The following is a 13,988-nucleotide window of genomic DNA, read 5'->3' on the forward strand; positions in this document are numbered from 1 at the left end:
CAAACTGGCATTTCTGGACTGTCTTATAACAGTGGAAGAGGGAAGGAAGCTGGGAATAGAGGTCTATCGAAAACCAACACACACAGACCAGTACCTGCTATTTGATTCCCACCATCCTCTAGACCACAAACTGAGAGTCATCCAGACTCTACATCACCGGGCAGAGAAAATCCCCACCAGCACAGAGGCCAAGGCGAAGGAATTCAAACACCTCAGAGGGGCACTTAAAACTTGTGGGTATCCAGATTGGGCCTTTGTCAAAACAGAAGGAAGGAGAAGAAAGAGCACCAAGACTACCAGTGAGGGTGAGAAGCATGACAGACGCAAGTATATGGTTATCCCATATGTAGCTGGGGTGTCTGAGAAACTCAAAAGGATATTTAATAAACATCACACCCCTGTCTGCTTTAAACCCAGCAACACACTGAGGCAACAACTGGTTCACCCAAAAGACCCAACGCCTAAACACAAGATGGACAACATTGTGTACGCAGTCCAGTGCAATGAGGAATGCTCAGAACTGTATATCGGCGAAACAAAACAACAACTACATCAGCGTATGGCTCAGCATAGAAGAGCCAAAACCTCTGGTCAAGATTCAGCCGTGTACTTATATCTAAAAACAGGTCACACCTTTGAAGACAGTCAAGTACGTGTTTTGGATAAGGAGACCGATTGGTACAAACAAGGTGTGAAGGAGGCCATCTACGTAAAAATGGAGAAGCCAAGCTTGAATAGAGGCGGGGGGGTTAGACATCTATTGTCTGCCACATACAATGCTGTCTTGCTGTCTTGACACCTTTTTCTGGGAGGTCATTATCACCTACTGACTCCAATTAGGATAATGGAATCAACACCTTTGACCCCATACTGGGTATAATTACCAGATGTTGATTCAGTTACATATTTAATCCCAGAGAATTATTGTACAGTCACTCAGAATTGAGAAAGCTCGTTAGAAGAACGAGTGAAACGTTTTCAAGAAATCTACAGTAAGTCCAGTTGCCTTGATTTATTATTTACGGTTTCACCTGGAAGGTCGAGAATTCATTCATTTCTCGGTAGCACACAATTCATGGTCATGACTTGATTACTTTTTAGTAAATGAGAAAGTTCTTCAGAGAACTATAGGTATAAACATAGGGGACTTGGTCATATCTGACCATGCTCCAGTGATCCTGGAAATCGCTGATAGTATTCCGAAAGGGTCAGATTTCCTGTGGAGATTTCGATCAGATCTAGCTATGAATGAAAACTTTGCAGAAATGTTAAACCATTGGTGGTTGGAATATGGGGAGACAAATGACCAGAGTAATGACCCTCAGTTTTTTTGGAGAGCAGGGAAGGCTGTGTTGAGAGGGAAAATACTAGCATACACAAGAAACCTAAGAAAAAAGACTCTCACGAAACTAACAGCTTTAACTAATACTCTCAGAGACGCCTATACATACTTTACACTTCATCCCTCACCACATACTAAACAAAAATGGATAGATTCAAAAACAGAATATGATGAATGGATCAGACGGAAAGAGGAGATAGATGAAAGAAAAAGGGAAGCTCAATTATTCAAATTTGGAAATAAGTCAGGCAGACTTCTAGCAAAAGGGTCCAAACCACCTTCGCTGATATCATCACTCAAAAACACACAGGGAATTACATGCCATCAACCAGTAGAAATAATGCAGATTTTGAGAGACTTTTATAAAAACGTATACAAATCACCTCCAGGAGGCTTTACCCCAGGGAAAACCTGGCTGAAAAACATCCCCTTATCAAAAATAACACCTGAAGACTTAGAATTACTAAGCTAACCTATTACTCTTGGAGAAATTCAGAAAACAATAAGTCAATCAAAAAATAGGAAAGCCCCAGGTCCAGATGGATATACTAACGAATTCTATAAGGTACTTGGACCTAAGATTACGAAATCACTCACAGAGGTGTACAATATGATATTGAAGGGTCAACCCATACCACCGGACATGAACACAGCATACATTAAAGTCCTCCCTAAAGCAGGTAGAGATAATACCCTGGCATCCTCCTATCGCCCGATCTCTTTGATAGATAACGACATGAAATATCTCTCAAAGATAATGGCAGATTATCTATCTTTTTACCCAAATTGATATCAAGTCATCAAACGGGATTCATACAAGGTAGATCAGCTGTTTATAATATTCGCAAGGTTTTGACAATACTAGATGAGATAATCATAAACCCACGTCTGCGCCCTAGTCCTGCACTCCCTGATGCTGAAAAAGCATTCGATAACGTAAACTGGTTATGGATCAATGAAGTACTAGATGTCATGGGATTTCAGGGCCAATTTAGAAAATATATCAACTCCCTTTACAGCTCCCCAATGGCAAGAATTTCCATCCCTGGTTTCATTTCCCGTCCTTTCAGTCTACAAAAGGGTACCAGACAGGGCTGCCCCCTCTGACCTTTATTATTTAACATAGCGCTAGAACCTCTTTCAAGGGCAATTAACCTGTCAAACAAGATTACAGGTATCCAGATAGGAAAACTCTCCCTCAAACAGGCCTTTTTTGCAGATGATTTACTACTTTTTCTAGCAAAACCACAGGATGATTTACAGGCGGTTTTTGATTTTCTTTCTCAGTTTGGGGAAATGTCCGGTTTTAAAGTCAACACGACAGAATGTGAAATATTAGATTTGTCACCTCTACATTCCTTACACAAACGCCAGCTTCAAGACACGCAAGTCACCATAGCTCCAAAGTATATCAAATACTTAGGGATAAAAATAGGGAAAACACCAGGATCACTATATACCTTAAATTATCCCCCATTATTTGCGAAAATTATAGCTGAACTCAATTCTTGGTCAAACTTACCTGTCTCATTCATGGGTAGATGTCACCTAGTGAAAATGATGAGCTTTGGCAACATACTATATCCCATGCAAACCCTCCCTATATTACTGAAGCATAAAGATGTAAAAACACTTACAGGGGCATTCCGCTCTTTTATATGGAGATCCAAGAGAAGCAGAATTGCTCTACATACATTAACCAGACATAAAAATGAAGGTGGTGTCGGGTTCCCAGATATCAGACAATATAATGTGGCAAGTCTGGTAAGACATTGCCTAGACTGGATAAATAGGTCTTCATACTTTTCAGTGACACCAATTGAAGCTTAAATGCTGTTCTGCACACTAAGTACTCGCACCTACCTCATACAATTAAACACAGTGTACTACTTTGAGATATGATAGCTACGTGGAAGGTATTTAGGAAGAAGTTCGATCTTCCTTTCATGATATTCCAAAAAAATGACATTATGGAATCACCCAGAATTCCAGGCGTCTTTACTACACAAACAATTTCTCCACTGGCCAGAGAGAGGTATAACGGAGGTTAGCCATATGTGGAACTCAATAGAAAAAAGATAGTATACATTTCAGGAACTACAACAAGTATATCAGATTCCGACAGAACATTTTCTGGCCTATCACCAGACTAGGGCTTTTCTTAGCAACAGAGTACTAGATCTATCCAGGGAATTCTCAAAGGGCCCTTTTGACAATTATGTAAAACCTACAAGTGTTAAACACAACTTAGTGTCTATATATATGGACATGAGGGATATAGATACCAGAAAAGGAGATGGATCTCTATTCAAAACATGGCTTAGGGATTTCCCTGATTTAGATCTTCCAGAACAACTATTAAAGGGCTGGAATGTACTGCGGAAAAGTGTGAGAAGTAAAATATGGAGAGAGTCACAATTTAAGATAATCCATAGGGCCATATATGGTTTCCGACTTCCCCCAAAACAGGCAGACATTAAGGGAGATAGAATCACACAGTGTCCCAAATGCAAAACGCCAAACACCGATATCACCCACGGCCTTTGGTCTTGTCAGAGGGTAAAAACTTTCTGGCAATCTCTCATAACCGAGATAGATAAATGCAGCAAATTCAAAATTCCAATGGATCCGGAGATCTTACTCTTTCATATGAATAGATCCACTGATACAGGGAAGATCCCGGAAGCATTTCATGTCATGATCTTGGCAGCAAAAAGATGCCTCCTAACCTTTTGGCTTCAGACGGATCTGCCTACGATCATGAATGTTATACAGCAAACATCCAAATGTATGAAAATGGATCGTCTTGAAGCAGAAAAAACACCGTTCTAAATTAACAGCAATGTTTTTGGGGAAATGGAAAACATATATGTTGGCCTTTTTTAATGAGGTGGAAATATCGGAAACCATTAGACCCTTCATATATACTAAATGGTACAATAAACTAGATATATCAGACCCATGGTATAAAATACATACAAAATATTAACACGTAATAAGAATGCAAGCAAAACAATAGATACAAGCTTAATGATAAAGTTGTTTTATTTCAACTGTATAGTTTAACAAAATCAAGAAATGTTATTTCTGAGATGAAGTTTTGGGATGGGGGAGGGAAAGTTGAAACAATATGCAAAACCAATACAATGATCATATTGCTTGGTTATTTGGAAAATGTTGTTATACATTTCTTGTGTAACATGTTTATTTTTCTTATTGTTTCTGACATAGAAATGACAAAAAAAAAAATCTGTGGTTTAAAAAAAAAAACTGCCACCTTATTTTCCAAAATGGGGTCACTTTTTCTGCTCTAGGGGTGCATCAGGGGGGCTTCAAATGTGACATGGCAACTTAAAATGATCCCAGTGAAATCTGCTTTCCAAAATCCATATGGCGTTCCTTTCCTTCTGCGCCCTGCCGTGTGCCCGTACAACAGTTTACAACCACATATGGGGTGTTTCTGTAAACTACAGAATCAGGGCAATAAATAATGAGTTTTGTTTGGCTGTTAACCCTTGCTTTGTTACTGCAAAAAATTGATTAAAATGGAAAATATGCCAAAAAAGGGAAATTCTGAAATTTCATCTCCATTTTTCATTAATTCTTGTGAAACACCTAAAGGGTTAACAAAGTTTTAAAAATCAGTTTTGAATCCCTTTAAGGGTGTAGTTTCTAAAATGGGGTCATTTTGGGGTGATTTCTTTTATGTAAGGCTCACAAAGTGTTAAAGATGCCCTCAATCGGGGCTGATTACGTTTGCTCTACTGCTCCAAATTAATAGTAACCCAAGGGTTTTACGTGCACGGAAGAAAATAACTATGACACACACACTGGGGTCAAAGCAAATTCTTGTTTATTACAGGAAGTACAGCAGTTTATATAGACATCAGAGAGGCGCCCCCCTGAGGCATGTGGCATTGTTACATTGGCTGAAATATGAAAATAAGAAAAGAGATAGAACTTGGCATCTGCACAGTGTGTATTGTTTTACTAACTCTGGTATGTAAATATCTAGCTATAGTGGCCATCTTGTAATGGAGTCTGTACTAACAACAGAAAAGCATATATGACGCAGCAAGGAGGCGCGTTCTCTTCGGTAGGATGGAACCTTTGGGCTCTGGAGAAGATAAGGTGTTGTCTGAGAGCTAAAGTATCTGGGAGCTTTCTTAGCTGAATTCAAAGAATGTAGTCCACATCTCTATCAGTCCCCCCTTGGACCTCATTCTTTCCCTAACAAAAGCCTAGCACATCTGTCCCCATGCTTCGAATCCTCTTCGCCAGCTTCCATGACAACCTAGCCTAGTGTATAGCCTCCCATGACACTGGACTTAGCATGGGAAAGTCAGATGTCAGTCCCTATAGTCGATGATCTCCAGGTGGCATTGTATGCAGGAAGGGGGACCAACAGAGCTAAGTGGACTTTGTCTCCCATCCTCACGGAGGTCTCCCATGAGCATCTCCGTGGTAGCCTCAGCTACGACTTTGAACAAAAACCTTCTAATGCAGGGGATACACATCAAACAATTAACGCAAATAGCAGAATTAAAGATAAAATTCAGGAATAGGAAGTAAATCCTTTTAGGGCATTCATGACCTGGTCATTGATTAGTGTGAACATAAGAACTATCAATACTAGGAGTCTTTGGGCTATACTATTAATGGGTCACTGGGCTAGAAGTATCGGACTGTAACAACTTTGTTCTTCCTTTTGCACACCTCTTTCCGAGCCCAGAAACCTATTTCTACTACCTCAATAAGAATCCATATTCTTTTAGTCAGGATCAGCAGTCACACAAGGGGGAACAAGAAACATCCTTTCAAATCTCCCGACTCAATACTTTCTTGAAATGACTCTAATTAGGCTTTCCTTCAAGCCTCACTGATGTGCTTGCGGTCAACAACACTTGGAATGGACCATCAAGCCAGGATTTGAGGACAGGACTTTTGTAACGTGTCTTTTTACCACCACCCAATCTCCAGAAACAAGTGGGTAGGTTCCTGGTGCTTTATCAACATCTGGAAGTGAAGCAAAAACTCGAAAATGTATTTTAGTCAAATGCTTGTGCAAACTGATCACATAATCTGTCAGACAACCATGTTGTATCTGGAGCCACTGTGGGAAATACAATCCTGTCCTAGGGCCTGACCCACATAGGGACTAAGGCCTGTCTCACGGTTAGGGATATACCTTACTGAAAAGACAGCTACCAGCAGGCACTCTGTTCATGGCTTACCAGTCTCTGCCATGGCTTTTTTAATCTTTACCTTTAGTGTCCCGTTCAGTTCCTTTTTATTATTATTATTTTTCTCTACCGCTGCTTTGTGGATGGTACGAAGCAGGTAAGGCCTGTTCTATACCTAAAACCTTCATTATCCTCTGCATCACTTCACCTGTGAAGTGAACACCTGTGTCACTTTCAATGGTCTCAGGTACCCCATTCCTGCATACAACTTCAGCCATAATCTTCTTTGCTGTGGTCTTAGCTACCGGGTATGCTTCTGGCCATCCTGAAAACAAGTCATCACACACAATACATACTCATACATGCCCACCTTGGGTAGTTGAGGGTAGTCTGCAAGTGTTGAAACAGATACCTTAACCACCTTGTCTCACATTGTTCTGTGCAAAAATCATACATCCTTGGTATATCTGACTGCTACAGTGCTAAACCCTGGGGCGTACCATGCGCTATGTACTAAATCACACACAGCAGCTTCTGACTGGTGCGTAACCCCATTGGTTGCCTGTGCAATCGTAGATTAGAGGGACCTGGGAAGGCAGAGTTTCCCTTGGAACTGTATTAGGCCTTCCTCATTTGCAGTTCCCCCTTTTTACATCCACTGGTCCTTCCTCCTTCCCCACCTAGTTCTGTAAGGTCTTAAGAACTTCCAGCGAGATAGGAGGAGTTATTTCAGGGACCTCAGCTGTGGCCACTTAAGGCAGGGGTCTGCCTAGGCAATTAGGCAGCCATTTTTGCCGCCTGATCTGCCTTGGCTTTTCCCTTTGCCTCCTCTGAGTCTGTTTTAGAGTAACCTTTGTTTTTATCACCGCCACTCAAGTTGGCGACATGAGGGCTTCTATAAGAGACCTCACTGCTTCCCCATTTTGATGGGTTTAACTGAAGCGGTCAGGAAGTCTCTGGCTTTCCAAATGGGCCCATAGTCATGGGCTGTACCTGGAATCGGCATAAATATTGGCTGCTTTTCCATCTGCATATCTGCAAGCCATCTCCAGAGCCCTTAGCTCTGCTTCTTGGGCAGATGTGTGGTGGTAAGGACTCTGCTTTTTAGTGTCATATTTAATCACCACTGCCCAACCTGTGTAGTACCTGCCATCCTGGCCATACCTCGATCCATCCACAAAGAGCACATGATCTGGATTATCTAATAGCTGATTTACCAAATCCCACTGTCCCTTGTGACATTTATCTGCAAACAGTCATGAGCCTCTTCCCTCCCCCTTGCTCCAGAGGCAACAGGGTGGCTAGTTCATAATATTACAACTTTGAACATTTCAGATGTCATATGAATACCCTTTGCCAACGAAAACACATTACATTAATGAAATAAAGTGGATGATCAGACATCAACACAATAATATCCCTGATAAGCACAATATTTTGATGAATAGATTGATGGAAAAAGTTACAATAGCTGGAATTCTGTGATAGAGAAACAATTCTATAAAGATAATATTATCTAGAGTGGTCCCATATATTAGTAATTAGGACAAATAATCAACACGATGAATCCATGATAGCACATAAAACACTTGATCTATAAGCTTCAGGAAATAAGTCTGTGATACGTCATGGTCGTCTGTAACAGTGTCAATTGTGAGAAGCCAAGAAAAGTAATACAATCTAGAATGAAAGTCCATGACTTTGTGATGTTGTCCAGGTGTTCTAGGAGCGAATATTAGCTCCAGTAAACTGTGGGTCCCGATTCCGGTCAGGATCCAAGACGGGTTTTGAGGAAGTAGTCTAGGACTATAAAAGGAAGCATTTTTAGGGGGACTGGTAGCTACTGAGGAAGGGGCAACCTTAAGCCCCGAAACGCGTCTAGCTCTAACAGGACCCCGAACTTTGAAAGAGTGAGGACCAACAGATAGTGCCGGAACTACGTACCACACCGCTCAACACCACGATAAGGTTAAAGTATAAGAAATTTGTGACGGCCTACAGCAGAGACCAGGCTGCACATGCCAAACTTTTACCTACGTGGGATTTCAACAACCTGACCACTCAAAAAAGTCTGGATGTAATTTATACAACGTGACCCAGCAGAGCGACGGTGTGCAGCGAAGTGGTGAGGAAATTTTTTTTCTGGTAAGACTATCTTTTTCATCGAATATTTGCTGGCAGGAGATTTAACAAGACTTGAATGTTATTCGCCCAGTGGGACGCTACTGGTGGAATCTAGAGCGGGACGCTGTTATACCTGTTTGTTGTGGGACTATCACGCCACGGTGCCTTTAATAATTGTTACTTTGTAGCTTCAGAATTTTATCAGTGAGTTTGGGAATAACTCCCAACAGTGACATTTGGAGTTTTCCCAGTGAACATTCAGCGTTATTTGTGATTTAGTGATCGATTGTACCATTTTTATTGCCGTTTTATTTTAGGAATATGATATACTAGCTCTTAGTACTTATCTAGATTCATAGTGCTAGTTATAGCGAGGAAGTGCTGTTTTGTACAATAGGAGGGCCATATTCTCTCTTTTTATTGTCCTTTCTTATTGCCTTATACATAATAAATATCTGTATGATCTCTATATCCTGAGAGTGCCCAGTTCTTTTATCCCAAGGCTAAGCATATGCTGATTCAAAAAAAAAAGTTTTTTTCCCAAAATGTTTCATTCCCCCCCCCCAGTATTAAAACTATACACATTTGATATCATAATCGAAGTGACAGGTCAGTTTTACCTCATAGGAAATGCTGTAAAAACAAAAGCCTTAAAACTTTGGCGGAATTATTTTTTTTATAATTCCACCCCATTTGGAACTTTTTCCCCACTTTCCCACTACATTTTATGCAACCATAAATGGTGCCAGTAAAAAGTACAACTTGTCCTGCAACAAAAAAAATCTCGCATACGGCTATGTGAATGGATAAATAAAAAAGTTATGGCTTTGGGAAGGCTGGGAGTAAAAAACTAAAATGGAAAATTGCCAGAACATTAAAGGATTAATGTCCCAGGATTGGGGGGGAGGGGTGTCACTGAGGGCAGACCAGAATCTGGGACGTCACTAAAACATGTTAGCTTATGTTCTGATTAGCTTTTTTGCACCCTGACTTCAGAATGTTTTCTGTGTCATACTCCAGGCTGAATCGATCATCTAGTAGATGATTTATCCGCACACTGTAGCAAGAAAAAGTGATATCCTTCCTCCTGTTACAATTTCCTTGCGCAAATTCGCTCCATTGATGTAGACTAAATCTACAAGCAGATCCTCAATATGCAAACTGCAGAAACTCAGGAGACGTTCGAGAGTCATCCTTAAATACATAGCAGAGAAAGGAAAAGGTGTATTCCTCACATTCCTGATGGATCCACTTCTGACTGGCACAAAAAAATGTATTTTATATTGTATGTGTCTCTCCAGCCTAAGGCCAGATTCACATGAGGTTATTACGGACATATTATCCATCTGTATTATGCAAATGTGTCACGACCAAAGGTTCAGCTAACATCAACTCACAGCATCATAGATACATGTGCACGTAACATAGATGGATATGTCTGTATATACAGTTGCAAGAAAAAGTATGTGAACCCTTTGGAATGATAGGGATTTCTGCACAAATTGGTCATAAAATGTGATTTGATCTTCATCTAAGTCCCAACAATAGACAATCACAGTCTGCTTAAACTAATAACACACAAAGAATTACATTTTACCATGTTTTTATTGAACACACCATGTAAATATTCACAGTGCAGGTGGAAAAAGTATGTGAACCCCTAGACTAATGACATCTCCAAGAGCTAATTGGAGTGAGGTGTCAGCCAACTGGAGTCCAATCAATGAGATGAGATTGGAGGTGTTGGTTACAGCTGCCCTGCTCTATAAAAAAAAAACAAACACCAGTTCTGGGTTTGCTTTTCACAAGAAGCATTGCCTGATGTGAATGATGCCTCGCACAAAAGAGCTCTCAGAAGACCTACGATTAAGAATTGTTGACTTGCATAAAGCTGGAAAGGGTTATAAAAGTATCTCCAAAAGCCTTGCTATTCATCAGTCCACGGTAAGACAAATTGTCTCTAAATGGAGAAAGTTCAGCACTGCTGCTACTCTCCCTAGGAGTTGCCGTCCTGTAAAGATGACTGCAAGAGCACAGCGCAGACTGCTCAATGAGGTCTCTGGCATATGCCAACATCCCTGTTAGCAATTCTACAATACGTAAAACACTAAACAAGAATGGATTTCATGGAAGGATACCACAGAGGAAGCCACTGCTGTCAAAAAAAAAACATTGCTGCACGTTTACAGTTTGCACAAGAGCACCTGGATGTTCCACAGCAGTACTGGCAAAATATTCTGTGGAAAGATGAAACCAAAGTTGAGTTGTTTGGAAGAAACACACAACACCATGTGGGGAAAAAAATAGGCACAGCACACCAACTTCAAAACCTCATCCCAACTGTGAAGTATGGTGGTGGGGGCATCATGGTTTGGGGCTGCTTTGCTGCGTCAGGGCCTGGACAGATTGCTATCATAGAAGGAAAAATGAATTCCCAAGTTTATCAAGACATTTTGCAGGGGAACTTAAGGCCATCTGTCCACCAGCTGAAGCTCAACAGAAGATGGGTTTTGCAACAGGACAAAGATCCAAAGCATAGAAGTAAAACAACAACAGAATGGCTTAAACAGAAGAAAATACGCCTTCTGGAGTGGCCCAGTCAGAGTACTGACCTCAACCCGATTGAGATGCTGTGGCATGACCTCAAGAAAGTGATTCACACCAGACATCCCAAGAATATTGCCGAATTGAAACTGTTCTGTAAAGAGGAATGGTCTAGAATTACTCCTGACCGTTGTGCACGTCTGATCTGCAACTACAGGAAACGTTTGTTTGAAGTTATTGCTGCCAAAGGAGGTTCAACCAGTTATTTAATCCAAGGGTTCACATACTTTTTCCACCTGCACTGTGAATGTTTACATAGTGTGTTCAATAAAAACATAGTAACATTTAATTCTTTGTGTGTTAGTTTAAGCAGACTGTGATTGTCTATTGTTGTGACTTAGATGAAGATCAGATCACATTTTATGACCAATTTGTGCAGAAATCCATATCATTCCAAAGGGTTCACATACTTTTTTTTTTTTTTTGCAACTGTATGTGAATTCGGCCTCTTTGGAATGTGATACATTTATCAAATTGTTTTAACCAAAAAATCATAAAATCTATTATTAATCTTAACAGAAAATCCATGTGAGAAGCCTGACGGAAACATCATGTTATCTCTAGATTGTAAAGAAGATGAAGATACCATGCAGTGCTCTTCAGGAGAAAACTTAATTACCTGTAATGTACATCCAGAACTTCACAGTGCATCAAATAATTCCCCCAAGAATGAGGAACTTTCTAATGACCAATCACAGATTATTACCCCAAGTCCAAATCTTTCATATAATCATCCTAAACATGAGGAATCTTCTCCTGACCAATCACAGATTATTACCCCAAATATTGGGCAGAAACGGGGTAAAAGGTTTCATTGTGGGGAACGTGAAAAACATTTCAGATATAAGTCAGAGCTTTCTGTAAACAAAAGTAGTTCTACAGGAGAGAAGCCGCATTCATGTTCAGAATGTGGGAAATGCTTTAACCGGAAAGCATTACTTGTACAACATCAAAGAATTCACAGAGGAGAGAAGCCATATTCATGTTCAGAATGTGGGAAATGCTTTAAGGCTAAATCAAAACTTGATCAACATAAAAGAATTCACACAGGACAGAAGCCATATTCATGTTCAGGGTGTGGTAAATGCTTTATCCAGAAATCACACCTTGATGGACATAAAAGAATTCACACAGGAGAGAAGCCGTATTCATGTTCAGAATGTGGGAAATGCTTTATCCATAAGACAAGTCTTGATCTACATAAGAAAATTCACATAGGAGAGAAGCCATATTCATGTTCAGAGTGTGGTAAATGTTTTACATATAAGTCATATCTGGTTGGACATCAGAGAATTCACACAGGAGAGAAGCCATATTCATGTTCAGAATGTGGGAAATGCTTTATTCAGAAATCAAGCCTTAATGTACATAGAAGAATTCACACAGGAGAGAAGCCATATTCATGTTCAGAGTGTGGTAAATGTTTTATAGATAAATTGCGTCTGGTTCGACATCAGAGAATTCACACAGGAGAGAAGTCATATTCATGTTCATAATGTGGGAAATGCTTTGTCACAAAATCAAATTTTAATCAACATAAGAGAATCCACACATTAGAGAAGACATGTTGATGTTTTGTTTAAGAATAATGTTTTATAAAGAAATTAGTCTTTCAAACTTGCAGACTTGTGTGTTTATTTTACCTCATTGTGCCAATATTCTATGTGAGTGAGCAACAGAACTCCTACTCACAAGTCGCTGGTATAAAACCTTTTGTTTGTTTTATTTCTTTTTACTTCATTCCAATATAAAATGGTGGTACATCATGAGGGACGCTGAGAAAGACATCGTTCACACCTCCTCCCATCCACGCGACGTTTCAGGAGAACACGCCTCCTTACTCATGCGTGCAGGTAGAGGTGGAGGTGGGATTTTTATAGCACCAACAGCTGATAAATATATACAAATCATATAGTTTTATACAAAATGCATAGCTATAAATAACCCTAACACATGAAAGTGATCAATAATATAAATGCACTAAAGCTACAAATTTCAAAATGTATCCCTTTGTAACAATCTCCTACTGTTATCCTCCCCATGGACTCCACTTTTTACCACCTCCAGAACCTGCCACCTGAGCTCTGACACCTGATGGGCCCGATCATAAAAATGTCGAGCGACCGTAGTTTCACCTTGTTTTTTCACCTCCACTGTTTCCATCTTACTCTGCCTTCTGAGTTCCTTCCTAATGCTGGACGTATGCTCATTGATTCTGATCCTTATAGACCGAGATGTTTGCCCAACATATATCTTACCACATGGGCATTTCAAGCAGTATATGACATTACATGTCTTGCGCGTTGCAAAATCTTTAATTTGTATCCTGTCTCCCTGTGTGGGGTGCACTACAGTGTCACCTTTTATTATAGCACTACAATTCCCACAGAACGCCCCCTTCTCTGAGTTGCAAGGAAACTCTGTCTTTCAATTTTTTTAGGGCGTATGTCACTAATCAGCATGTTATTCAGAGAGGCAAAAAGGGGGTTATCAACAAACATTCTCCCAAATTTTTGATCATGTTTTAATATCTGCCAATATTTCAGAATAACCTTTTTTATTAGTTTAGAATGTCGAACATATTTGGAAAGATTACACAAATTGTTTCTTTTGCTTCTCCCTCTTTTTAACCTGTCTGATGTCCTGTCTTGTTTTTTTTTACCAACCTCTATTCCAATTTCAGTGACCTCTTTCTTATTATAACCCCTCTGTGTGAATTTATTTCCCATCAATAA

General features: G+C 40.0%; 2 protein-coding genes across 2 annotated transcripts in view; both read left to right on the forward strand.

Annotated features, from left to right (window-relative positions):
• The window catches only part of LOC120998324 (aspartic and glutamic acid-rich protein-like), a 2,513,920-nt gene that overhangs the window by 77,499 nt on the left and 2,422,433 nt on the right, over positions 1-13,988 (forward strand). The gene's annotated exons all lie outside the window — the stretch shown is intronic.
• Positions 11,833-12,936, forward strand: LOC120998382 (gastrula zinc finger protein XlCGF71.1-like). Its single transcript, XM_040429052.1, has 2 exons — positions 11,833-12,061; positions 12,128-12,936. The coding sequence occupies exons 1-2, from the start codon at positions 11,841-11,843 to the stop codon at positions 12,747-12,749; spliced, it is 843 nt and encodes a 280-aa protein (XP_040284986.1). The 5' UTR covers positions 11,833-11,840; the 3' UTR covers positions 12,750-12,936.

The sequence above is a fragment of the Bufo bufo genome, chromosome 4, assembly GCF_905171765.1.
Source record: "Bufo bufo chromosome 4, aBufBuf1.1, whole genome shotgun sequence".
Taxonomy (NCBI): Eukaryota; Metazoa; Chordata; class Amphibia; order Anura; family Bufonidae; genus Bufo; species Bufo bufo.